At 38.2% G+C, this 27,042-nt stretch overlaps 3 protein-coding genes across 3 annotated transcripts; 1 reads left to right on the top strand and 2 right to left on the bottom strand.

Annotated features, from left to right (window-relative positions):
* Positions 1-1,513: 1,513 nt before the first annotated feature.
* On the bottom strand, positions 1,514-3,225 carry LOC105219558 (uncharacterized). Its single transcript, XM_011195782.3, has 3 exons — positions 2,351-3,225; positions 2,095-2,251; positions 1,514-2,036 (listed from the first exon to the last, which is right to left on the bottom strand). Exons 1-3 carry the CDS (start codon positions 2,481-2,483, stop codon positions 1,691-1,693), a joined length of 636 nt encoding a protein of 211 aa, XP_011194084.2. The 5' UTR covers positions 2,484-3,225; the 3' UTR covers positions 1,514-1,690.
* Positions 3,226-12,886: 9,661 nt separating this feature from the next.
* LOC128923038 (kelch-like protein 7) lies at positions 12,887-21,083 on the bottom strand. Its single transcript, XM_054235417.1, has 4 exons — positions 20,777-21,083; positions 14,070-14,280; positions 13,900-14,001; positions 12,887-13,844 (listed from the first exon to the last, which is right to left on the bottom strand). Exons 2-4 carry the CDS (start codon positions 14,208-14,210, stop codon positions 13,746-13,748), a joined length of 342 nt encoding a protein of 113 aa, XP_054091392.1. The 5' UTR covers positions 14,211-14,280; positions 20,777-21,083; the 3' UTR covers positions 12,887-13,745.
* Positions 21,084-23,651: 2,568 nt separating this feature from the next.
* Positions 23,652-25,792, top strand: LOC105220561 (ATP synthase subunit beta, mitochondrial). The gene is made up of 4 exons (XM_029045884.2): positions 23,652-23,809; positions 24,155-24,210; positions 24,272-24,530; positions 24,590-25,792. The coding sequence occupies exons 1-4, from the start codon at positions 23,746-23,748 to the stop codon at positions 25,729-25,731; spliced, it is 1,521 nt and encodes a 506-aa protein (XP_028901717.2). The 5' UTR covers positions 23,652-23,745; the 3' UTR covers positions 25,732-25,792.
* The last annotated feature ends 1,250 nt before the right edge of the window (positions 25,793-27,042 follow it).

Genomic DNA, 27,042 nt, shown 5'->3' with positions numbered 1-27,042 from the left:
GGCATCCTGCGACGCTAGGTATACGTTTACCTCTGCCAGCATTGGTAGTTATGGAGGACAAAGTGACGGAGGTACATTAAAAGATTTGCAATATATAGATATTTACTTATTTTTATTTTATTTCAAGGTGTCTTTCAGCAATCTAAATTTGGTAAAGCGCTCTTGGAAAACAAATTGCCACTACCACCAAGTGCTCCATTATGGAATGAATCCTCAACAGATTTTCCACATTTTTTGGTGGCCGACGCAGCGTTTCCGTTGAAGGAAAACTTAATGCGACCTTACCCCGGTGCACAGCTGCCACGAAACAAAGCAATTTTCAATTACCGGTTATTGCGAGCTCGTAGAGTAATCGAAAATAGCTTTGGTATTTTAACCGCTCGATGGCGTGTTCTACGAAAGGTCATAGACTTTAGCCCAAAGAACTGCGAAACAATTGTGTTAACCTACTTGGTTCTTCACAATTTTGTAATGTTGAATGACCATGATCGTTGGTATTGTCCAGATACATTTGTAGACACAGACACCGCAGACCATGGAATATTGGAGGGAGAATGGCGTGAAGATTTAGAGAGTGTTGGAGGTGCATTACATTCAATAAGTTCAACTCGACGCAATGCATCTTGTATCGCATTCCGTGTAAGGGATTTTTTGGCAGAATATTTTATTAACCAGGGAGCAGTTTCATTTCAAGAAGATCGTACTTAGTGTATATTTATTTTATTTATATTTATATTTATTTATATCGTATTTAATGTGTAAAATTGTAATCCAAGTATGAAGTACTATACTTTTTGTTACGTTAACTTTTTTATGATATTTTATTAAACCATATGTTTACATGACTTAGTAACATTTTTTCCGCGCTTTGTATGTGTGTGGTGAATCTTAGTAACCCTCATTAATTTTATTAAACTTGTAACAAACCAATTGTATTTCATCAAAGAGAATTTCCATTTAATAAACCTAATAATAATTTTTATAACGTTTTACAAATATCGTGTGTTTGCCCCTTTCACATACTGGTTATAATTCCGCACGTAAGTATACCTGTGTCATACGTATACACCATAGATATATCTATAAATATTGTTTTATTTACTGAAAAAGATGGTAATTATCTGTATTAGGAAGATTACACAGGCATATGGCAAATGAATTCTGTATAGTAAAATTTATTACGAGAATATATGTATATATTTTATTTACCGACAAAATCATAATTATGACGGTATCTAATTAGTAAATAAGACATAGGCTGTATAATCAAATAAATGTACATACAAAATAGGATAATTTTTCCCTATCAAAACGCCATGATTCTTTAAAAAAATTGGTGAATGTTTTCTGCAACTACACAATGACAACAACCTTCCAATCACTAATCACTACCAACATAACTACATAACACACAAAAAATAAAAGACAAAGACACAAAATTAAAGAGTTATAAAAACAAATTGTTTTATTTTTTTTCAAATACATTCTTAAAACTATTTTTGAAAAATGAGGTACATTGTTGTTTCTTACGTCTAGGTAACAAGCGTTTTAAACATTTTAAAACTATTTTTGAAAAATGAGATACATCGTTGTTTCTTACGTCTAGGTAACAAGCCTTTTAAACATTTTTACATATTAATTCAATATATGTATAAAACATCAAACAAATGATTTAAAAATTAAAAAAAAATTATTCGGGTTCCGATTTAATAGCAAATAATGAATTTGTTAAAACTTGTATTGCTTTCATTTGTTTTATGTTATTATCGTTCATGATAGAGGTCAACATAACACCAAACGACCTCACCGCCTCGCTGCCTTTGCTCCTCTCTGCACACATGCTTTTGTATAGCTCGCACGCTTCTTTGAAGCAGCCGTCGACATCGCTTTTTGTTTTCTTTACTCTTTTCCGGATCGGAGTTGAAAACGACAACTCCGAAGGCGACGATAAATTAGTCTGAGAACATTCAAAACTAATTGGCTCCAACAGCTCCTGCGAAAACATATCATCTAAAATGTTTGTGGTGCAACGATTTCTGTAAAAGGGAAATAAATATTTAATACGTATAAAATATTAAAAAAATATTAACTTACGGTCTGGGCTGTATATATTGTTTTAAAAAGCTCATATTATCGAACAATGGCCAGGTTTCGGCGTTACTCGCCCCACTTCCTGATGGTGCCTCCATTTTCCTTACCTCCCTACTGAATCTTTCCCTTAGAGTCAGCCACCTCTTCGAGCACTGCTCTTCTGTAAAATAAACACAACTTAAACTATTAACATCTACACATATATACATACAAAATATATTACAATCTAATAAATAAATTGTTAATAACAATTACTTACCAGTAGCACCTAGCTCCTTCGCCACGCTTACCCACGCGTCCCTCTTCCGGCTCGGCACTCGGTAGCCTACGCAGGCCTTGTTATATAAAATTTCACGCGCCCGCACTTCTTCTATTAATTTTTCATCATTCATTGTGTTTATTCGGATTATTTATCAAATGGCAAATTAAATATAGAAAATTAAATGAGATTATGAAAATGAAATGATGAAAATGGAATGAAGCGTGCTATCAAAAAAGCGAGCGAAATAACTGAGCCGTCACTCTCTGAAATGTCAAAATAAAGGGAGAGAGCAAAGATGCCACTCTCTGAAATGTCAACTTAACTTGAAATTCTAAATTCAACAGACTTTCAAGTCAAGTCATGCGTTCGGTAATCAAATACATGCAAGGCCCATTAAACGGATCTTTTATGTGACAGTTATCAAGTCTCTCTAGGTCAAGTCAAGTATGGGTAACTGGAGCTTAAGGGTTACCCTGAAAATGATAAATCGAACAGTCTCCACTGATAGATGGCTGATTAAAAAAAAAACTACTACAGGGGGCTCTGCTATCCACAGAGTGACATATGCCTTTCCAAAACAAAGAAATTAGAGCAGAAAGACATATGTAGCATTGGCACCAAAATCAATGAGAGAGAGCGAGCAAGATAATCACACCGACATGCCGTAAAAGAGGAGAAATGGTAACTTTTTTCCTGCTGCTAGAACAAAAGAGACCAAAAAAATAATACAAGCTTTCTTTACCGGTAACCAATATTCCATAAGATAAGTAACTCTACTCGTCTTGCAGGGTACTCCACTTTACAACTCTAACTTATAGCTTGTTTACACTTTACTCGACAACTCTCTCCTTAGAATTGTCCTCTCTCGACAACTCTCTTATTAGAACTGTGTCTTGCTGCCAGCCCGGCAGCCCTTATATAGTCGATGGCTAACATGTTAGCGTCACTCGAACATTCTGGCAACTACGAATATCGATGTCTTGATAGATCTGGAAAGTTATCGATTTCGATTGTCAATTCTAGTTTGTTCTGGTGCCATTTAGTATTACTGGTGCCATACAGTATTTTTTGGCGATGCTCGGCTGTCAAAAATTTTACATTTGAAAGCAACAACAAAGTTATCTAGTTAATTCGTGCAGGAGAGTAAGCGGATATCTAATTATAAATTCCATCGCCGCTTGCTGAGTGTTGCCAAATTATTTTTTCATATGTAGACTATTCACAATGGTAAAAACGACGCAGCTTACAAATTTTAGACAAAAAGTCAATACAAATATATATTTTTGTTGTTTTACTTTGAAATATATTTTAATTGATTAAATAAAACGAGAGGTAAGACGCAGCTCGAAACAAAGGAATAAAAATATATTTTTGTGTAGATTTAAGTATTTCTCCACCTAAGAAAATGGTGCAGCACTATTAAGCATGATTAAGAGGACATTTAGCGCAGTCGATGACAGCTATTTTTAATGTTTTTAATTTGAAGTAACATATAATTGAAAGATGATAGAGAACACATTTCCAGATTTACAAGCATCTAGAAATATTGAATCTCTTAACTTCAAAATACAACGGCCAATGTCCGGAAATGAAATGAGATGAGATGATCGACACATCCTGGCGAAGCAGTAAACTATCCTGTTGAATTTTTGAAATAGCTAGATTTACTAGGAATTCCACCACATAACTTGCGAATAAGTTGAGTCACCTATCAGATTGCTTCGGAAATTAGCTTAAGTTATGTGCAAGATTAGTAACAAACAAAATTATGAGCAGTGTTGTTGAAGCTACAATTTTGGAAAACAAAAATGGCGGCTGGCGAATCAATAGCCTGTCATCATTTGTCGACTAACGACTAAAGGGACTGTCATTTTCGCGGATAGTCTCTCGTAATTTCATTTTTGGTATACGGCGGCGATTATACGTACTTAATAGGATAATTTTTGTTAATTACATTATTTTTTAAATATGTATTCCGAACATGGTGTAAAATGTAGCAATAGAACTAGGTGAGTGAGTGACCTATGGGTTAGGCAAGGTTCAGAGACTGACCCTCGGAATAACTTTCCCGAAGGGTCCTACTTGGGCAGCTAAAGGCGCCGGTTCATTATTATTCCAAAACATCACGCTATGTATTGATCCCGTTTCATAAATTTTATAAGCCGGCTAATGTCCATTTTCGAAGCAGTCAAGGACTTTGTGTATATTGGCACCGCCATCAACAGCAATAACGACATCACCCTGGAAATCCAGCGAAGAATATCAATTGCAAAAAGGTATTCTATGCAAAAGTTGGTCGAACGGTATTCTAAGCGAAAGTCTCCGGTGGGGTAACCATGTGGATGAATCTGTGACGAAACTTTGTGTGCGGGGTTGGCCGGCGTTATTACGGCAGGCCAAAACCCAATAGGGTTAATAGGTTCAATTAAAAAAGAAGAATGCCCATTCTAGTCAGTTCGCTTGGAGAGATTACTTTGTTCCATAAAGGAGGCTGCATTTCGGAGCAGTTCATCTACCGTTACCTTCTGATTGACAGACACTACATTAGTAGGGTAATTAGAAACTAAGTTGGGTGGAAAGCTCCGTCCAGATGTATCCTCCTCTAATATTCCCCAATCTTTTTCGCCTAATGCACATGTTCCTCGGAATGTGTACAGAAATGGAGCCGTCACGATTGGCGCCGTAACACAATCATCTTCATTGCAGCTTTTGCTACAACGCACCTGTCAGTGCTATATGCATTATTGGCTTTTGCACGCATTGTCCGAAGAGCCACAAAGATGGTAATAAGAACCGTTTTGTTCTAGTTTTCTACCTATTGAAGTCTTTTCCAGCGCCCACCACCAGACAAATAAAACAATATTGGCTTAACTGTGATTTCGGACAAAACCAACAGCTTTGGTGATAGACCCCGACTCTTCTCTACCTACATTCTCAATATTTGGATTCTAATACAGCTTGTTGTCCAGGATGATATCCAAGTACTTCCTTCAGTCCGCAGGATGACATGTAGGTACCTTTGAGTTAAACCATGTACGGTATCCTTAGGCTGTCGCTCGATAGTCGTTTTCCTCGATCTCCTACAAAAGATCATTAACAATCAGAAGCTAGAGCAGAGTGGAGAGAACTCCCCTTGAGGGATAGCCCTTTTAACTTTTCGGAGTGCACTTCCCCATTTTGCAACGACAGTTATCTCACGGAGACGACTATAAATAAGGTGCTTGAGGTTCGATTCTACCCCAAATTCATTGAGATCTCCGGCCTCACATTGTTGAAATCCCCCTTGATAAAGAGAATAGACTGATGGATCTGAAATCTTTGATACTATTTGCCGAAAAAACATTTGGAATGAACGGCAAACTTACATGCCACCAAGTTTTAGGTAAATTGCACAAAGTTTGCGTATATGGGGCTGGCCAGATGCATAAGATGCATAAGTCCCGGAAACTTGAATGGCTTGAACGAATTTATCTTCCTCTGCAAAGTTTGAGGTGGTTTCACCTTGTTGTAGTGCTGCATATAAGCCGAGGCAAGTCGTGACGTCATCTTAAATTATAAAATTTGATAAAAAGGAAATATTTCGTTTATTTTTTACTAACATTCAAGCTCTAGCTTTATCTGCATTATTGGCCTTATGGCTCATTGTCCTTAGTCTAGAGAAGCCGTGTCTAATTAGCCATAGTTCGCGGATAAAGACAACGTCGGCTTTGAAGCAGAAGATCGAGTTCCGCCTAATATCAACATTAACTGTTCCGCAGCGAGCCTAATCGAAAAGACTAGCGAAGCTGAGAAGGGATCCATTATTAGATAATTAATTAAGATTAGATGGCTCACTGCGTCCGAGAGGACGACACTCCTATGCTGCGGCAGTAGGATATCAGCCTTGGCCTCAGTTTTAAAATATACATATATATCTTTATACATATGTAAGATGACGCAGTATTGGATACAAAGTCTAAGCTTATATTGCACACCAAGACAAGGACGACAATCCTGTGATACGGCAGTAGGATATCAGCCTTGGCCTCAGTAGGGAGGTAAATTTGTAAATTCTGTGTAATTATGTATATTTTAATTACACATATATATCTTTATACATATGCATATGTTGACGCAGTAATGGAAATAAAGTAATATTAATAAGAATACCTTAACTTAATAACAGTAACGAAGAGTTAAGTTCGGGTGTTACCAAACATTAAATACTCTCGCAATTTATGTATATATTTTATTAAGAGAACACACATTTTAAGCCACATATTTGGAATAAAGTCCACTGGAAAACAAAAATCATTATATGTATATAGTATATGGGGACTAATTCCTGAACTAATATCTACCCTGCAAGACAAGTAGAGTTACTTATCTTATGGAATATTGGTTACAAGTAAAGAAAGATTTTAAACAACAGCAGGAAAAAAGTTACCATTTCTCCTCTTTTACGGAATGTCGGTGTGATTATATTGCTCGCTCTCTCTCATTGATTTTGGTGCCAATGCTGCATATATCTTTCTGCTCTAATTTTTCTTTATTTTGGAAAAGCATATGTCGCTCTGTGGTTAGCAGAGCCCCCTGTAGTAGTTTTTTTTAATCAGCCATCTATCAGTGGAGACCTTTAATCACAGGTATAGGTCAGGTATTACTTGGGAGTGGCCAGAAACGATTCTTCTGGAGGATGGGATCATGTGTAGAAGTTCACGTAAGTGAGGAAAATTTTTGATTGTCATTCACTTGGGAGTGGCCAGAAACGATTCTTCTCCACATGATTCAAGCAGCTCACGACTTCCGGTTTTAGACCAAATATCCTCTGGGAAGCTACGTTTGAAGGCGAGCTAAAGTGAGAAGGTGAACCCGCTTTTGCGGTTGTGCGTAGGGCTTGGGTCCCACCACATAAAAACGGAGTACCAATGAAAAATCGAAAAAGAAAGCCTCGAATGAGATACCCCCCTTTTGATGACGACCCCTGCAAACGTTTTAAGGATAATGATATAAGGGCATGCACCTGGAATGTCCGGACCCTTAATTGGGAAGGTGCCTCTGCCCAGCTGGTTGATGTCCTCATACGACTAAAGGCTGACATCACCGCCATCCAAAAAGTGCGATGGACGGGGCAAGGATGGAAGAAGGGGGGTCCTTTTGACATCTACTACAGCGGCCATATAAAGGAGCGCAAATTTGGAGTTGAATTTGTGGTGGGAGAGAGACTCCGTCGCCGAGTCCTGGCATTCAATGGATGAACGTCTAGCCAACATCCGCATAAAAGCGAGGTTCTTCAACATATCGCTTATTTGCTCCCACGCCCCAACGGAAGAGAAGGACGATGTGACCAAAGATGCTTTCTATGAGCGCCTAGAACGCACCTATGAGCGCTGCCCCCGCCACGATGTCAAAATCGTGCATGGCGATTTTAACGCCAGGGTGGGTAAAGAAGGTGTCTTTGGCACAACAGTCGGAAAATTCAGTCTCCATGACGAAACATCGCCAAACGGCCTGAGGCTGATCGACTTCAGCGGGGCCCGAAATATGGTCGTCTGTAGTACCAGATCCCAGCATAAGAAAATACATTAATCTACTTGGCTGTCTCCTGATTGAAAAACGCGTAACCAAATCGATCAAGTTGTGATAGACGGAAGACATGTATCCAGTGTTTTAGATTTGCGTACGCTCCGAGGACCAAATATAGACTCGGACCATTATCTGGTTGCAGCGAAGATACGCACCCGCCACTGTGCAGCAAAGAACGCCCGTCAACAAACACAAGGAAGGTTCGACGTCGAAAAGCTGCAATCGCAACAGACTGCCACGAAATTCTCTACTCGACTTGCACTCCTGCTCTCTGAGAGCACACATCAGCATCTCGGTATAAGGGAACTGTGGGACGGCATCTCAAACTCACTGCGTACCGCTGCAACCGAAACAATTGGCTTTCGGAAAAGTAAAAAAAAACAGCTGGTACGATGAGGAATGCCGTCTCGCAGCGGAGAGAAAACAGCCTACCTACCTCTCAACGTTGCAAACAACTACAACACGTGCGGGATGGGGTAGATACCGAGAGCTAAAGAGGGAAGCGAGACGCATCTGCAGACAAAAACAGAAAGAGGCCGAAATGCGTAAGTACGAAGAGCTTGAGAAGCTGGCAGACAGAGGTAATGCTCGAAAATTTTACGAAAAAATGAAGCGACTTAACGAAGGTTTCAAGACCGGAGCATCCTCATGTAGAGACCAAGATGGTAATCTGGTAATCGATGTCCAGGGCATACTGGGATTATGGAGGGGACACTTTTCCGACCTGCTGAATGGCAGTGAAAGTACAACACCAGGAGATGGCGAATCCAATTCCCCAATCGATGACGATGGAATAGATGTTCCATTACCCGACCATGAAGAAATTCGAATAGCAATTACCCGCCTGAAGAACAACAATGCGCAGGGGCCGATAGATTACCGTATGTATGTCTAAACGACACAGGCTATTTTTGAAAACAATTTTTTATGCATAATATTTTACATGTTTCTTATTCTTATTGTTTATAAACGTTTAAATATGTACAAATTTAGATTACACATATTACTTGCGTTAAAAAATATTCTTTATTTTTTGTTAATTTAAAAAGTTTGCATGTCTGGGTCGATTCGACCCTAAGGTTAGTAATGGAGGGTAAAAAATGAAAAATTGAATTTGTTTTATTTTTATTTATTTTATTTTACATTTTTAATAATTATTATAGATTAATTTTTATATATTAACATTTCAGTAGAAAGTAAACTTTCATTTTTACAAACGTTTTTGCGGCTATCATTTATACATTAACAAAATTTACATATTTTACATATAAAGTTAGTATTATTTATTAAATTTTTATAATTTACAATTTCTCAAAAGTTTTAAGTATTGATTTTTTGTGTTGTTATACAATATAAATTAAATTTCACTACTATTGCAAAAATATTTGTACATTCTGTCGAACTTCTTTGACAATTGCCCGATCATCGCGGGCATTAGTAACTCCATGGCGACCTTGTCCGGAGCGACGATTGCATTGGTTCGTCTCATGATATTTGGCATAAGCTCGAGATACCACGGGTTGACTTACACCCATCCGGACAGCAATTGCATGTTGACTGTAACCTTTGTCAATAAGAGTTACTAACCGAGCAACTTCTATCTCCGATAAATGTCGTATAACCATGATTGAAAATTAAAAAAGTAAAAAAATTTAAATTCTGACCAAAAAAATTAAAAAAATTTCGGCGACAACCTTTTGTCAATGGGAATATAGTTGCACGAAACTTCCCCAATCGCAGACAACTTGTTCCTTAACTTGTTTTTTTGTTTTAAATTTAAGCTTTTTCTGGAGCAAAAATGTGGAAAAGCTAGGAAAAACGATTTTTTTTCTCATTTTTAAAAATTATGAGTTTTTCAGAGCAAAAAACGTGATCCTTTAATGTTTTCAAAAAATTTAACCGAGTGAAACAAAAAAACGGCTGGCTGGATTAATTTGTAGGGTTTTTGTGGACATATTGAACTGTAAAAGGCACACTTAACATTAGTGGTTTCCTCAATATAATTTTCCAAAAAAACACCAAAAGCCATTTTTTGGTTACATTTTCAAATTCATGTGACAATAAGAAAAATTTTTTTTTTTTCGGAAAAGCAATGGCTTGTCGTGCGAATTCATTCAAGTTCTTGAAACCCACCTTTAACTTTCTGTGCGATCATTGGTTACTGAGATATCGACAATCAAAGACAAAAGGATCCTTTTCCATTTGAAGCACGATATCTCGGCGGGAAGTTTGCGTATCGAGGAGTTCAAAAAACCAAATTAAAGCTAAATGAACAGAGTATCCGATCCTTATAGTGGTTAAGCTAAAATTATTTTTCTAATTTTTCCACGCCCGTATACCAAAAAAAAAAAACTAAAAAAATTTTGAAAATTTTTTTGTTACTGGTTTTTCTACGATTACTCAAAAACCGCAGAGGTTAAAATTTTTAAAGTTCTAATCCAAAAACTAGACACTTGGAGCTATAATTTCCTTCTTTATCGTTTTCTTGTACGACCATTTCTTTCGAAGTTACGGCGTGTTGAAATTTGCCCAAAAATTTGGAATTTTTTTTTATCCCTTAATTTTTCCAGTAGTGTAGATGCTAATTTATTATTATTATTAACCCAAACGATTACCCTCCTCCCGCCCAACCGACGCGTGGGGCGCAGTCCGCATACGAGCGGAATTTGTCGAGTCTAGAAAGGCAAGAGATTTTTAAGCGTCCGGTTCTCAAACTGCTCAGCTACAGAAAGAAACATTTCAACAGCTGAGATTTAAAAATTTATAAAAACAAAAAGTTAAAAATTTCTGAATATTACTTATTAAGAGAAGACAAAATAGTTTTTTTGATGCTAAATATTGAGTCAGATGGATCAAATGTGCTGGAATGCGAATTAAAATCATGACATATTCGGCAGAATGGTTCATTTAACTCAAAATTTGTTCTAGAAGATTTTAGAAATAATGGTCTAAACTGCCTGTATGAACGCAATGGGACATTAAACTTAATATCAGACAAAAGGAATGAACTACAAACTAAACCATTCAGAAGTTTTACTAGAAAAATTATACCTAGCATTTCTCTGCGACTCGTGAGTGTGGGAAGATTTATAAGTTTTAAACGACTAGTATACGGGGGAAGATTCAATCTTGAATCCCAATGTAAGTGGCCTAAAGCAAAAAGTAAAAATTGTTTTTGAACGGACTCAAGCTTATCAGAATGGGATTGATAGCTAGGATTCCATACCACAGAACCATACTCCAATATAGGCCTTACCAATGTTGTAAAAAGAATTTTAGTAATATACGGATCACTAAATTCTTTAGACCAACGTTTAACAAAGCTAAGAGCACCTTTAGCTTTTAAGACAATTGAATTTACATGAGAATTAAAATTTAGTTTAGGGTCCATATTAACTCCTAAATCAACAAAGCTAAAAACTTGCTCTAAACTGAAGTTATTTATTACATAGGGGAGAAGATCAACAGTTCTACGGGAAAAGCACATCGTTTTACATTTTTTAAGATTCAGTGGCATATCATTTTTGTGACACCAAGTAACTAAATTATTTAAATCCGATTGCAACTCAGTCCTTTCGTTATGAGAAGTATATGATTTAACCCTTTATAACTCAACTAAGTAAAAACGGAAAAACTGTATCGTTTCTAATAGATTTCGGATAGAAATGAAATACGTGTTTTATAGTTTAAACAATTTTTTTTTTTTTTTGGGTGAAAAACAACAAAAAAGGGTATGTGACAGATATGTAACAACGTCTCTAAGCTCAATAATAATATTTGTATTTTGTGAATATTTACATGTTTTTAAGAAGTGTGAAATTCTTTGAAGCAGTTGTTTTGCTTGTTGTAGCATAAAGTCACAACACATTTTTCACATACCGTTTGTGATACTCCAACACATCCTGGATGCTTGCAACGAATTCGTTTTTCTGCCCATACCGGCCAGTGTCCAACTTGATTTTGCCAAACTGCCATAGTTGGAACATGTTGGGCTGGGCCCTTATGCTTTTTAGATTGTATCTTGAAACGAAGAGGAATTGAATTTCGTTTCATAGGGGACTTTGTACCCAATTTGCACAACACCGTGGCATCTTATAAACGAAAATCAGCAGATGACAACTGACTGCCCTCTAATTTTTTTTCTTTATGAGCTCTTTTGTATAAGAGCCAAGCATTAGACACTGCAAGGTCTAAAAAGTGATAAAATAGACGAACGTGCCATCGCTTGCTTATTACCTTATTACTCAATGTTACAGAAATGGTACAAACCTAAACTTCACTATATATTGTATTAGTGAACATTTTTCGAATTATCTTATAGAAATTAAACATAATAGTGAACGTACCTGAACTTTTCCACTAAATATTTTATTAAAACACTGAAAATTTTCTTATTTTTATCTTTTCGGTAATTGCAAGCACGTGCATTCACTAACTTTACCATAGCGAAAAAGAAAGTACCGTTTTATAAATGATGCCAATACATAACAAACCAGAGAATTTTAAAATTGAAAAATACGGAGTGTGACAGTGCTGGTATATCATACTTAAAAGAGAAAAATTAATTTTCCTATGTTTTGTGCCCTCTAAAAGGGTTTGTAACATATCTGTCACATGATGCTATAAAGGGTTAAAAAGTTTTACATCATCCGCATATAATAAAATTTCTGAAAACTTAATTACTGAAGGTATATCATTGATGAACAACAAGAACAGAATCGGGCCGAGATGACTACCCTGTGGAACCCCTGAAGTGACACTAATTGAATCGGATAATGTATTATTAAATAAAACTTGTTGTTTTCTGTTAGTAAGATATGAGGATACCCATTCAAGAAGTCTTGGTTGAAAACCAAGAAGATTCAGTTTTTGCAAAAGAATTGAGTGGTTTACTCTATCGAATGTTTTACTAAAGTCTGTATATATAACATTAGTATTCTTATTATCCCTAAAACCCATTGACACATGGTTTACAAATTCAAGCAAGTTTGTTACTGTAGATTTCCCTTTACAAAATCCATGCTGAGAGAATGAAATTAAAGGAGAGATTAAGAAAGTTATTTGGTCAGTGACAACAGCTTCAAAAAGTTTGGGTATAGCTGACATTTTAGCTATCCCCCTATAGTTCTCAACAGATGATCTAACTCCACTTTTATGCAAAGGTAATATAAAAGAGTTTTTCCACATTGACGGAAAAATACCTTGTTTAAGAGATAGGTTAAAAAGCTTAGTTAAGGGCAGATAGATATATTTTGCGCAATTTTTAAGAAAGCTTGAGGGAATCATATCAGGGCCATATTTAAACAAATTTTTTAACGTAACTAAATAATTGAAGACATATGTTTCAGAAATAATTGGTGTATTAATTACAGTACTCGGACATAACACTTGATGATATGGCACATTCATAGAGTAGTTTGAACAATAATTGGATTTAAAGAATTCTGCAAACATATTAGAAATAATATAATTGTCACATGACATTGTTGATTTATATTTCATCGCGGACGGAAAATTAGAAATCCTGCGTTTGGAGTTAACGAAACCATAAAACAATTTCGGATTACGAATAATATTATTTTTTACTTTGATTATGTAGTTTTTATAACATTTTTCGTTAAGTTCCTCAAACTGACGACGCAATTTAGAATATTTTAAAACATTATTTTACATCCAAAATAATAAATTGAGTGCTATTGCGTACGTTCAAAATGTATAAGTTAACAATCACAATATTGAAAATGTTAAATTGTAATTTCAGCCTAATGATGCCTCCTTAATCAAATCAGAAGCAAGATGAACAACTTCGGCGCCTCAATGTTGTTATTTAATTATCCTTTGAATTTGCCAGACCGCCAATGGCTAGAATGCGTTCGTTTAGATATAAGCCACATGTGTTGCTACGTTCAATATTCATTGGAGAAATCTGAAAGTAAATTTATTAATATTAAACAATAAAGTTGTGTTTACCAGTAACAAACCTTTGTCCACACATTTTTGAATGGATCATAAGATTGCACACAAACGCCAAGAACACTTTTTGTACCGCCTAACACATAAATTTGCCCCTTTGCTATTGTCAACTGGAAAAGGTAGAGCATAATAATTTATTCGAACTTGTGTATGTTTACCGTTAAATGTTAGTACTTACACCAACATTACCGCGTGGTTCCAGCATATCAGCACATTGTGTCCAAGTATTGCTCACTGCGTCATAGCATTCACAATCGGCAAGTGGTGTTCCTGCAGCTGACAAGCCACGAGAAACGTATATTTTATCCTCAAATACCATGACGTTTGCTTCAAAACGTGGTTTCAAAAAATTGGCGACCTGCTGCCACTCTGTGCCGTTATTGTCTAACCTAAATGATAAATTATTATTACTTATTAATTTATTATTTAATAAATTTATATATTTGTTAAGTAATTAATTAATTAATTTATTTATTTATTAATTTAAAAAATTTCCACATCGGTTCATTGCAGTACGTGCATATCTCTCTTATACATACAAAAATTAGGATTAATGTTGCCACTCTAACTACTAAAAGCTGAAAAACTTTGCATTTGTAGTGGTGTATGAGTTAGCTCCGTATTGTAGGGATAGTTTACGTCTGCGTATTCGTAAATGTTTTCGTCATAAAGTCGACTGCGTAAATTCCGAGCCCTCAATAGTGCTACGTGTAATAAATGTAACCCTATATTTGCTAAATATAATGTACATATGCACACATACTTTTCGCTAATATTTTGTTTTCTGCTGTGTTCTCGTACTATTGTATATTTTAGTGTAGTATTTTTGCAATCCCTGCAATCTTGCAAGAGCAAGATAATAACTTTAATGTTTTACAAAAACTATACTCGCATAAGGGTATTATGGAGCTACAACTTTAAGGCGCATTAATTTTGTATGTTAGTCACTGCTATAAAACACAACTATTATAATCCCTGTTCACTATATTTATACCATTTGCAAAGATATAAATTTTCTGATCTTTATTAATTTAATTACTATATATATTTCATTCATATACCTGTATATTAATATTTAATAATATACAATATTCTAATTATATATTATATGTATAATAACTATTATGCATAGTTATTAGAGTGTGGCAGCACTCGTTACGAATTTCAGTGAACGCGGAAACCATGAAAAATTTTCGTACTTGGTAATACTGAAAAACGAATACTGGGATTATGGAGGGAACACTTCTCCGACCTGCTGAATGGCAGTGAAAGTACAACACCAGGAGATGGCGAACCCGATTCCCCAATCGATGACGATGGAATAGATGTTCCATTACCCGACCATGAAGAAATTCGAATAGCAATTACCCGCCTGAAGAACAACAAGGCGGCAGGGGCCGATAGATTACCGGCCGAGCTATTCAAATACGGCGGCGAAGAGCTGATAAGGTGCTTGCATCAGCTTCTTTGCAGAATATGGTCGGAAGAAAGCATGCCTGACGATTGGAATCTCAGTGTACTCTGCCCAATACACAAAAAGGGAGACCCCACAATTTGCGGCAAATACCGTGGGATAAGCCTCCTCAACATCGCCTATAAGGTTCTATCGAGCCTACTGTGTGAAAGACTAAAGCCCACCGTCAACAAACTGATTGGACCTTATCAGTGTGGCTTTATACCTGGAAAATCGACAACTGACCAGATATTCACCATGCGCCAAATCTAGGAGAAGACCCGTGAAAATAGGATCGACACACACCACCTTTTTGTCGATTTCAAAGCTGCTTTCGACAGCACGAAAAGGAGCTGCCTTTATGCCGCGATGTCTGAATTTGGTATCCCCCCTGTGAATGTCTAATAACATTCGCGGTTAAATATATAAGATTAAAGCGGATTGAAAGTAAAAGCACGGATTGAAGATGCTGCACGTCCTATCTTGCTGGTAGCTTTATTAAGAGAGACAGAAAAACGGAAGCATAGCTTGACAGCAGAACTGTAAGTGCTGCCAAGCCAGGCTTTTACAAACATATGATTGCGGTGGTGCCAGATAGGCGCGAACATGCCGGCCGCCTTGAACGTCTTGATGACGCGGCCTAATTTCCATTTTGTAGGCGGTGTGTTACTTTCGTGGATAATTACAACATCATCCTTTTGCAAGTTTGGTGTTGAACGTATCCACTTTGAGCGTCGTTGTAGACTGACAAGATATTCGTCTCGCCATCGTCTCCAGAAGTGTTGCCTGATTGACACGATAATATGCCAACGTTGAAAAATTGTTCCTTTAAAGATTTGTTGATCAGGATCAGGGAATCCCTTTAGCGGTTCACCAATCATGAAATGACCAGGTGTCAGAACTTCAAAGTCATTTACGTCGGTAGGAATATAGCAAATTGGACGAGAATTTACACAGGCTTCAACTTCAGTCAATACTGTGGCAAATTCTTCGTATTTTAAAAGCGAAGGCCCTAAGGCGCGTTTAAGGTGGTATTTGATTCTTTTTATACCAGCCTCCCAAAAGCCACCCATATGTGGAGCGCTTGGCGGATTGAAATGCCAAGTTGTTTGAGCGTCTGTGAAATAAGATGAGATCTTCTCGTCATGAATGCAGCGTTCGTATGCGAGTCGTAACTCCTTTTCAGCACCCACGAAATTTGTACCATTGTCGGAGTAGAGATGCTGGCAGAATCCTCTTCTGTTAGTAAAGCGTTTGAAAGATGCGATGAAAGCGGTAGAAGAGAGATCTCCAGCAAGCTCGAGGTGCATTGCGCCAGTGCTCATGCAAATGAATGAACAGATATATGCCTTTGTAGATTTAGCACCTCTTCCATGAGTAAATTTCAAATTGTAAGGTCCAGCATAATCTACTGCGGTATGTAGGAAGCAGCGGGTTGAAGTGACGCGACTAGCGGGTAAGTCAGACATGAGCTGTTGCATTGGTCTACAGTTCAGCCGTCTGCAGCGGACGCAGTTACGATATATTCCATGAGCTAGGTTGCGTATGCCAGGTATCCAAAAACGTCGCTGAATTGTAGCTCGAATGTTTTGAGGTCCACCATGTAACGTTAAGCGGTGTATTTCAGATGCAATTAATTTAGCGAGCGGTGACTTCTTTGGCAGTATTATAGGATGTTTTACGTCATTTGAAAGTGTTGCGTTTCTGATGCGGCCTCCTACACGTAGGATACCATTTAAGTCTAGATACGGTTGTAGTCGCGCTAGACTGCTTCGAATATGTATGGATTTATTTGCTCTGCAATTAGAAATTTCCTTTTTAAAAGTAACTGACTGAGTATACTTTACCAAAGATATTTCAGCGTATCGAATTTCTGCGCAGGACAAATTGCCAGATTTGCGTGTCCTAACGCTAGATTGTGCGTTATTGATAAAACGGAGTAAATAAGCGGTGATGCGTTTTAATTTGTTGAATGAATGATACTTCGTGAGTAAATCCCAATCGTCAGCGGTTTGTGTGAGGAGAGTAACTGTTCGTTTGGATTTGTGCGTTATTGATAAAACGGAGTAAATAAGCGGTGATGCGTTTTAATTTGTTGAATGAATGATACTTCGTGAGTAAATCCCAATCGTCAGCGGTTTGTGTGAGGAGAGTAACTGTTCGTTTGGATTTCAACTCGAGATCTGTTGAATGTTGTTGTGTGCAGCCGAGCCATTGACGATTGCTCTCCTGCAACCATTGCGGTCCATGCCACCATAGTTGATGTTTGAGTAGTTGCGATGGTGACATCCCTCTTGAAGCACAATCAGCGGGGTTGTGCTCTGAAGCAACGTGTCTCCAGTGTAATGCTGGAAGCACTTCTTGTATTGCTGCGACGCGGTTGGCTATGAATACTGACCAGCGGCTAGGATCGCTTTGTAACCAAGCTAGAGTAACCATAGAGTCAGTCCATGCGTATAATTTATCGATAGTGTAGTTCAAACTAAATTGAACTTGTTATAGTAATTTTGCCCCTAAATGAGCTGCACAAAGCTCGAGGCGCGGTAACGAAGTAGTTTTCAGAGGTGCTACTCTCGTTTTTGCTGCTACTAATACGACCTTAAACGTACCATCCGAAGATTGCGTACGGCAATATAAAGCAGCTGCGTATGCGACTTCTGAAGCGTCGGTAAAAATATGAAATTCAGTATGGGAAGTTTTACTAGTTCCCAACCAGCGGTTTAATTTAATTGAAGATAGTTGCGGTAATTCACGGCGATGCGCTAACCAGTCCTTGGCGACTTCGGAAGGAACCGGTTCGTCCCAGTCCACGTTTGAGCGCCAAAATGTTTGCAACCAAATTTTAGAGCGGATTGTACAAGGTGCGATCAGACCCAGTGGATCAAATACCTTGCTTGAGTCAGAGAGAAACGTGCGTTTTGTAAGTGCGTTGGGTAATTCATCATTGTTGACTGCTATAGAGAGGCAATCGTGATTGGTATGCCAAATTGTACCAAGTGTGCGGATTTGATCTCCATCGGCTAGGAGATGCGAAATTTGTTTAGATGCGTGAGGTATTAATTGTTTCAGGCGTTGACAATTTGTTGCCCATTTGTGGAGTTCGAAACCACTTTCAGAGAGAGCGTTGGAAACGTCTTTTTGAAGTGAAGCGAGATCGTGAAAGGTGTCTGCACCAGTGAGTAGGTCGTCCATATAGAAGTCTGATTTTATGACTTCTATAACCTCTTTGCTTGCATTGGATGCGTTGATAGCAGCTTGATGTAATGACTTTATTGCGAGGTGCGATGCGGAAGCGATTCCATGCGGAGGAGTGCTCGAACTGCGGCTTGTCGTGATTCACCAATCAATACGTTTTTCTTGAATGGTAGACGAACGATGAAGCGACCATCCGGTGCACGTTGCGTTGTTTCATAGAATAATTTCTCACAAAGAGATTCTTCAGGTGAATAGAACTTACGAGTGGGTAACTCTTCAAGTTCCCAAAACTTGCTGATAAGTTGATTTAAATGAGTATCGGAATGTAAAGTAGCGGTAAATCGGTAATATGCGGCCATGCAGATCTCGGTAGAGAAGCGGTTGGAAGGTCGTTAGTGATTTTCGGTAAGATAAGCGTACTTACTTGAAATTGTGTCTTAAGGGTTCGAGGAGATATATTGAGCGTTACCTCACCCTTCGTACGACCTCCTTGTAGAAAGCCAATCCCAGTGACATAAGCGGATGAAGGCGATCTGGGAAGGCGAAGGCGTTGGATGCAAGCCTCGGTGATGAATGATGCATGTGAACCATTATCGAGGAGTGCGCGAGCGGGTTGCCATCGACCGGCGAAATCTTGTATCATGATTTCTGCGGTTGCCAGTAAGATGACGCGATCAGCGTTTGCGTGGTGTGCGGTTACATTAAAATGTTCATTTGCGGTGCTCTCGGATGTTGCGGGTTGATTGATGAAGCTTGCGTGAAGTAAGGTATGATGGCGGCGTTGACATATTCGACACGAAGATGTGCTGCGACATCTTGTCAACATATGTCCTTTACTGAGGCAGTTTATACAGGTTCCTAACTTCTTTATAGCGGATAGTCTACCTTTGGGGTCCAATTGGCTGAACTGCGAACATGAATAGATTTTATGCTCATCGTTGCAATAAACACAAGTCGACACCTTGGCAGCAGTTGATGTAGGAACGTGTATTTCTGGTTGCAAGAATGCGGTATGAAAGACATTCTTTGTTGTTGTCTTCGCGGTAGTGCTGACTGATGGCACTATTTCCAATGATCGTGCGCGGTTTTCGAGGAATTCTCGAAGAGCGGAGAAAGATGGCAAGTCATCTAGCAAGAGTGATAACTCCCATTGTTTGCGAGTTTCGTAAGATAACTTCGAAACGGTTAAGTGGATGAGCCAGTCGTCCCAAAATTCGACTGGTCGCCCGAGTGCACGTAACGCACCAACGTGCTGAAGTATTGAATTTAGCACTTGCTTAATGGCCTTAGCGTTGTCTTTAGCTGCGATCCCGACTGACATGAGCGCTTTGATGTGGCTGTCCACTATGACTCTCATGACCTTGTACCTCGCGGTCAATAAGTCCCATGCTTCAGCGTAGTTGCTATCACATACCGCTAAGCTACTCACCAAGTCCAATGCTTCTCCATTCAAGCAGTTACGTAGATAATGTAACTTTTGTCCGTCCGACAAATTTGCGTTCGTATGAATGAGAGAGCAAAAGGCGTCGTGAAATGGAGCCATTGCGTAGGATCACCGCCAAATAACGGCAGTTGCAGTTTAGGTAGAGGTACAGGAACAGGTGATTCTGGAGCAGTACTTCGTTGCGGTGTCTGCCTTTGAGTTGCGCACAGACGTTTCATGTTAGCTTTAGCGGTGCTATACCACTCCTCTCCTTGTATGCGTGACTGCTCCTCTAAGGAAACGTTCTCGTCCCCACATGTTAATTCGACTTCTTGTTGTGCATCACAGAAGCGAGTCCATTGCTCCTCTAGCAATTGTAAATATGTTGTAATTACTTCGGTATCGACCGAAAGTGCATCCACTTTGCTGGATTGCAAATAGCGTTTGATGGAGTTTAATGCGGAGTCGCGAATTTTCACGGAAGACATGCTGTATAACTTACTGCGGAATGATTGCGAAAATAATAGCGGGTTTGACGAATTTTATCAAATTACTGATAATATCCGGCTCGAAGGACCAGAAATGTGAATGTCTAATAACATTCGCGGTTAAATATATAAGATTAAAGCGGATTGAAAGTAAAAGCACGGATTGAAGATGCTGCACGTCCTATCTTGCTGGTAGCTTTATTAAGAGAGACAGAAAAACGGAAGCATAGCTTGACAGCAGAACTGTAAGTGCTGCCAAGCCAGGCTTTTACAAACATATGATTGCGGTGGTGCCAGATAGGCGCGAACACCCCCTAAATACTTACTTTGCCTGCCCACGAGTTTTTTCTGCTTTAAATAATAGTTCGACAGACCTTTGATTTTTTCTTTAAAAGTAAGTTAATTTTTAATTCGATTAGTTTCTGATTTATGCGTTGTTTATATACTTTGAATTTTGGTTTACATTTCACTTTAATTTATAATTTCACTTTAATCCACTTTTCTAATTCGGTACGATTTTAAATTTATTTAAACGATGGTTGTTCTCGGGGGGAACTCGGCGGGATACTCTGGTCACGTTGATCGATGCTGCGACGGGCCGGAAATCTCGATGAAAAAAAGGGGCGTTTTCTTCGCGTGAGGATCCTTTTATGGCTTGTTGCATGGTGAATATGCGTGGGTGGTGTGCTGTGTTTGATGATTGTATTGTGGATTTAGTTGGTGGATGGTATGGTGAGTATGGTAGAAGAGACTGTAGGGATGCCACATGATCACTTATTCTAACTCATGTGAACACCCCCAAAACTAATACGGCTGTGTAAGTTGACGTTGAGCAACACCAAAAGCTCCGTCATGATTGGGAAGGACCTCTCCGAGCTGTTCGATACCAAACGAGGTTTCAGACAAGGTGACTCACTATCGTGCGACTTCTTTAACTTGATGTTGGAAAAAATTATACGAGCTGCAGAGCTAAATAGAGAAGGTACAATCTTCTACAAGAGTGTACAGCTCCTGGCATACGCCGATGATATTGATATCATCGGAAGCAACAACCGCGCCGTTTGTTCTGCTTTTTCCCGCATGGATAAGGAGGCGAAGTGAATGGTGAATGAGGACAAGACGAAATATCTCCTGTCATCAAGCAAACAGTCGGCGCACTCGCGTCTTGGCTCCCACGTCACTGTTGACAGTCATAACTTCGAAGTTGTAGATAATTTCGTATACCTGGGAACCAGTATGAAGAACACCAACAATGTCAGCCTCGAAATCCAGCGCAGAATCACTCTTGCCAACAGGTGCTACTTTGGACTGAGTAGGCAATTGAACAGTAAAGTCCTCTCTCGACGAACCAAAATCAAACTCTACAAGTCGCTTATCATTCCCGTCATGCTTTATGGTGCAAAAGCTTGGACGATGTCAACATCAGATGCGACGACACTAGGAGTTTTCGAGAGGAAAATTTTGCGCAAGATTTACGGACTTCAGAACATTGGCAACGGCGAATACCGCAGACGATGGAACGGTGAGCTGTACGAGTTATACGACGACATTGACATAGTTCAGCGAATAAAAAGACAGCGGCTACGCTGGCTAGGTCATGTTGTCCGAATGGATGAAAACACTCCAGCCCTGAAAGTGTTCGATACAGTATCCGCCGGAAGAAGCCGAGGAAGGGGAAGGCCTCCACTCCGTTGGAGGGACCAGGTGGAGAGCGACCTGGTTACACCTGGAATCTCCAACTGGCGCCGAACTGCGAAGGAAAGAGAGGAGTGGCGCGCTCTCATCGATTCGGCTACAACCGGCTAAACATTTGAACGCCAATCACATACATACATACATTGGCCATTTGTTGGGTCACCGTTTCGTTGCTTAAATTTGGTTCATTGGTCTCCATTGGTCTTCATTCTATAAGTCACCTACTTTTCCGTTTAACCCTGCATTACTAACCTCAAATCATGTCGCATGGTTACTAACCATGGGTCTTATCGACCCTCATTTGTATTATCTATTAAACTCGTTTAAACTTATAAATTGCTAAAACGTGTACGTCTTTTAGTATATTGTAGTATTTTATTGCTAAATTTATAAAATGATGTGTTAAAAATTAATTTATATACTTAAATTGAAATTAAGTTTGTATTCATTACAACATAGCTAAAAAAGTTGAAAAAAAGTTATCCAGCCAGATTCCGCATGATAAGTTTTAAAGATATTGACTCCAAATAAAGTGCATTTGAAACCTGAAATATAAAAGTAAAATGTTAAAAAGAGAAATTGGAATGACTATTGCAAAAATTTTTCAATTATGTATGTCTAATCGACACAGGCTATTTTTTAAAACAATTTTTTATGCATAATATTTTACATGTTTCTTATTCTTATTGTTTATAAACGTTTAAATATGTACAAATTTAGATTACACATATTACTTGCGTTAAAAAATATTCTTTATTTTTTGTTAATTTAAAAAATTTGCGTGTCTGGGTCGATTCGACCCTAAGGTTAGTAATGGAGGGTAAAAAATGAAAAATTGATTTTGTTTTATTTTTATTTATTTTATTTTACATTTTTAATAATTATTATAGATTAATTTTTATATATTAACATTTCAGTAGAAAGTAAACTTTCATTTTTAATTTCCTTCTTTATCGTTTTCTTGTGCGACCATTTCGTCATAAAGTCGACTGCGTAAATTCCGAGCCCTCAATAGTGCTACGTGTAATAAATGTAACCCTATATTTGCTAAATATAATGTACATATGCACACATACTTTTCGCTAATATTTTGTTTTCTGCTGTGTTCTCGTACTATTGTATATTTTAGTGTAGTATTTTTGCAATCCCTGCAATCTTGCAAGAGCAAGATAATAACTTTAATGTTTTACAAAAACTATACTCGCATAAGGGTATTATGGAGCTACAACTTTAAGGCGCATTAATTTTGTATGTTAGTCACTGCTATAAAACACAACTATTATAATCCCTGTTCACTATATTTATACCATTTGCAAAGATATAAATTTTCTGATCTTTATTAATTTAATTACTATATATATTTCATTCATATACATGTATATTAATATTTAATAATATACAATATTCTAATTATATATTATATGTATATTAACTATTATGCATAGTTATTAGAGTGTGGCAGCACTCGTTACGAATTTCAGTGAACGCGGAAACCATGAAAAATTTTCGTACTTGGTAATACTGAAAAACGAAAAGTTTTCTGGTAAATATCGGCAAAGTGAGTACTTTGCTACACGACATTTTCAGAGTTCCAAGCAAGATGTTCGCACTAAGGACTGCCACAAAGACGGACAAAAGTCTTCTATCATTTTTATGTAACTTAAGTAAGTATTATAATAATTATATTATTAGTATTTTACATATTCATAACCGATAAAACGATAAAAGTCCACAAATGTTGCGATTAGGCCTTATTTAAGAAGATGGCACCTAACCTAACAACATGCACATTCGATTATAGGATGTTATATAATTTGGCGATGGTGTTCATTTGATTACTTCATAACATAGTTATAGTTTGATTTTTTTATTTAAATGAGAGTGTATACCAATAAACATTTTTTATTTTCATGTAATATTTATATTAATGTGTTACTAATAATTGTTGCATAATTATTATAAAATATAGTATATATTTGTTAAAAAAATTTACATATTATCCTTTACAGAGCGAGGTGCAGCAGCCAAGGCAGCTGCTAAAGCTGCCGCTGGCGCTAATGGCAAGGTAAAATGGTGATTTTAACTAATATTTTTTGAATTTTCTCAAATTCCGTTGTAATTTATAGGTCGTTGCTGTAATTGGCGCTGTCGTTGATGTTCAATTCGATGATGACCTGCCACCAATCTTGAATGCTTTGGAGGTGGAAAATCGTGCTCCACGCCTTGTATTGGAAGTTGCTCAACATTTGGGTGAAAACACTGTGCGTACTATTGCTATGGATGGTACAGAAGGTCTGGTACGAGGACAAAAGGTTCTGGATACTGGTTACCCAATTCGTATTCCAGTAGGGGCTGAAACTTTGGGCCGTATCATTAACGTTATTGGTAAATTAATTATAGGGTTATTCAACTCGTACTTTTTATTAATTATGTTTTTATTTAAGGCGAACCTATTGATGAACGTGGTCCGATTCCAACCAATAAGTCTGCACCCATTCACGCTGAAGCTCCAGAATTTGTAGAGATGTCTGTCGAACAAGAAATTCTAGTAACTGGAATTAAAGTGGTCGATTTATTAGCTCCTTATGCCAAAGGTGGTAAAATTGGATTGTTCGGTGGTGCTGGTGTCGGCAAAACTGTATTGATTATGGAGCTTATTAATAATGTAGCTAAGGCTCATGGTGGGTATTCTGTATTCGCTGGAGTCGGTGAACGCACACGCGAAGGAAATGATTTGTATAATGAAATGATTGAGTCTGGTGTCATTTCATTGAAGGATAAGACTTCGAAAGTCGCTTTGGTATACGGTCAAATGAATGAGCCCCCAGGCGCTCGTGCTCGTGTTGCCTTAACTGGATTGACTGTGGCAGAATATTTCCGTGATCAAGAAGGACAGGATGTGCTGCTTTTCATTGACAACATTTTCCGGTTCACCCAAGCTGGTTCAGAAGTATCTGCTTTGTTAGGTCGTATTCCATCAGCTGTGGGTTACCAGCCAACGTTGGCCACTGATATGGGTTCTATGCAGGAACGTATTACAACTACAAAGAAGGGTTCCATTACCTCAGTACAGGCTATTTACGTACCGGCTGATGATTTGACTGATCCTGCTCCAGCAACAACATTTGCTCATTTGGATGCTACAACCGTATTATCGCGTGCCATTGCAGAATTGGGCATTTATCCCGCTGTGGATCCCTTGGATTCCACATCTCGTATTATGGACCCCAATATTATTGGCCAAGAGCATTACAACGTCGCTCGTGGTGTCCAGAAAATTTTGCAAGATTACAAATCTCTTCAGGATATTATTGCTATTTTGGGAATGGATGAGTTGTCTGAGGAAGACAAACTTACAGTTGCTCGCGCTCGCAAGATTCAACGTTTTCTGTCTCAACCATTCCAGGTCGCAGAAGTGTTTACCGGTCATGCTGGAAAACTAGTCCCATTGGAAGAAACTATCAAGGGATTCACTCAAATTTTGTCGGGAGAATACGATCATCTCCCTGAAGTCGCCTTCTATATGGTTGGACCAATAGAAGAAGTGGTACAGAAAGCTGAGCGTTTGGCAAAGGAAGCTGCTTAGGCTAATGAAGTATGAGTTGTAAAAAATAAGCTGATTTAATAAAAATTAAATATCTTCACAATTGCTAGTTCTCCTAATAGATATAATCTGGGTTACTGAAAGCTACAGAGAAAAATAATTTTGTTTTACTTCTGATATTGCCGTTAAAATGTATAAGGTGCTTAGCATCTTTTTACATATCTAGAACATAGGTTATTATGTTGGTCTAGAATGAATAAGTTGGAGCTTAATATGATCCAGAACGCAGTTGTGCTTAGGCTATGGATGACGTTCATTTCTTTTTACGGAGCGCGGTATTATGCTGAAATACATATTAGTAATACGTAGTTTTTGACCGTCTCGCAAATCTCTATCTTTTCTGGTTGCCAGCGAGTTGAGAATATTCTAGGCAATAATCGAGGACGTATCCGGAGTGAAGGAGGATAGCCTATAAAAAGTGACATACAAATGAGTGAATATGGTCACTAACGCTAGCTGATGTAGTGGTGTATAGTTCCGTTAAATGGATTCCATTGGGCTGGGACTATGTTTATATATCGGTCTACCCTCATATAAAATTCTCATTTTTCAAAATATAGCAGTTGTATATAGTACGTGTAATTACTGCTCTCTGGAAAAGCTAAGAATTTTTGTACTGATGAATCATTTGAGGTGTATCTCCACATATGAAATTAATAGAATAACTAAAACATTTATATGGAGGATGGAGTCATATGTAGAAGTTCACATAAGTGAGGAAAGTTTCTGACTGTCATTCACTTGGGAGTGGCCCAGGAACGATTCTTTTACATGTGGCTCAAGCAGCTCACGACTTCCGGTCTTAGACCAAGTATCCTCTGGGTAGCCAACAGACATCCGTTTGGAGGCGAGCTAAAGTGAGAAGGCGAAACCCGCTTATGCGGTTATGCCTAGGGTTTGGGACCCACCACATAAAAACATACCCCAATGAAAAGAACAAAACAGCCTCGGATGAGAGACCCCAATTTTGATGACGACCACTGCAAACGTTTAAAGGACTACGATTTAAGGGCATGCACCTGGAATGTCCGGACCCTTAATTGGGAAGGTGCCTCTGCCCAACTGGTTGATGTCCTCGTAAGAGTAAAGGCTGACATCACCGCAATCCAAGAAATACGATGGACGGGACAAGGACGGAAGAAGGTGGGTCCTTGTGACATCTACTACAGCGGCCATATAAAGGAGCGCAAATTCGGTGTGGGATTCGTGGTGGGAGAGAGACTCCGTCGTCGAGTCCTGGCATCCACTCCGGTGGATGAACGTCTAGCCACAATCCGCATCAAAGCGAGGTTC

Source organism: Zeugodacus cucurbitae, chromosome X (genome assembly GCF_028554725.1).
Source record: "Zeugodacus cucurbitae isolate PBARC_wt_2022May chromosome X, idZeuCucr1.2, whole genome shotgun sequence".
In the NCBI taxonomy this organism is placed as follows: Eukaryota; Metazoa; Arthropoda; class Insecta; order Diptera; family Tephritidae; genus Zeugodacus; species Zeugodacus cucurbitae.
The sequence above is the reverse complement of the archived record's forward strand: the minus strand, read 5'-3'. Positions and strand labels throughout refer to the sequence as shown.

Excerpts from the sequence above, each read along its gene's own strand:
- LOC128923038 (XM_054235417.1), bottom strand. The coding sequence starts at position 14,210 with ATGGTATTTGAGGATAAAATATACGTTTCTCGTGGCTTGTCAGCTGCA. Across the intron at positions 14,002-14,069 it reads AACCACGCGGTAATGTTGGT|TTGACAATAGCAAAGGGGCA; the intron begins GTAAGTACTAAC and ends TACCTTTTCCAG. Across the intron at positions 13,845-13,899 it reads TCAAAAATGTGTGGACAAAG|ATTTCTCCAATGAATATTGA; the intron begins GTTTGTTACTGG and ends ATTTACTTTCAG.
- LOC105220561 (XM_029045884.2), top strand. The coding sequence starts at position 23,746 with ATGTTCGCACTAAGGACTGCCACAAAGACGGACAAAAGTCTTCTATCA. Across the intron at positions 24,211-24,271 it reads CCGCTGGCGCTAATGGCAAG|GTCGTTGCTGTAATTGGCGC; the intron begins GTAAAATGGTGA and ends TGTAATTTATAG. Across the intron at positions 24,531-24,589 it reads CCGTATCATTAACGTTATTG|GCGAACCTATTGATGAACGT; the intron begins GTAAATTAATTA and ends TTTTTATTTAAG.
- LOC105219558 (XM_011195782.3), bottom strand. The coding sequence starts at position 2,483 with ATGAATGATGAAAAATTAATAGAAGAAGTGCGGGCGCGTGAAATTTTA. Across the intron at positions 2,252-2,350 it reads GAAGGAGCTAGGTGCTACTG|AAGAGCAGTGCTCGAAGAGG; the intron begins GTAAGTAATTGT and ends TTTATTTTACAG. Across the intron at positions 2,037-2,094 it reads CAATATATACAGCCCAGACC|AAATCGTTGCACCACAAACA; the intron begins GTAAGTTAATAT and ends TCCCTTTTACAG.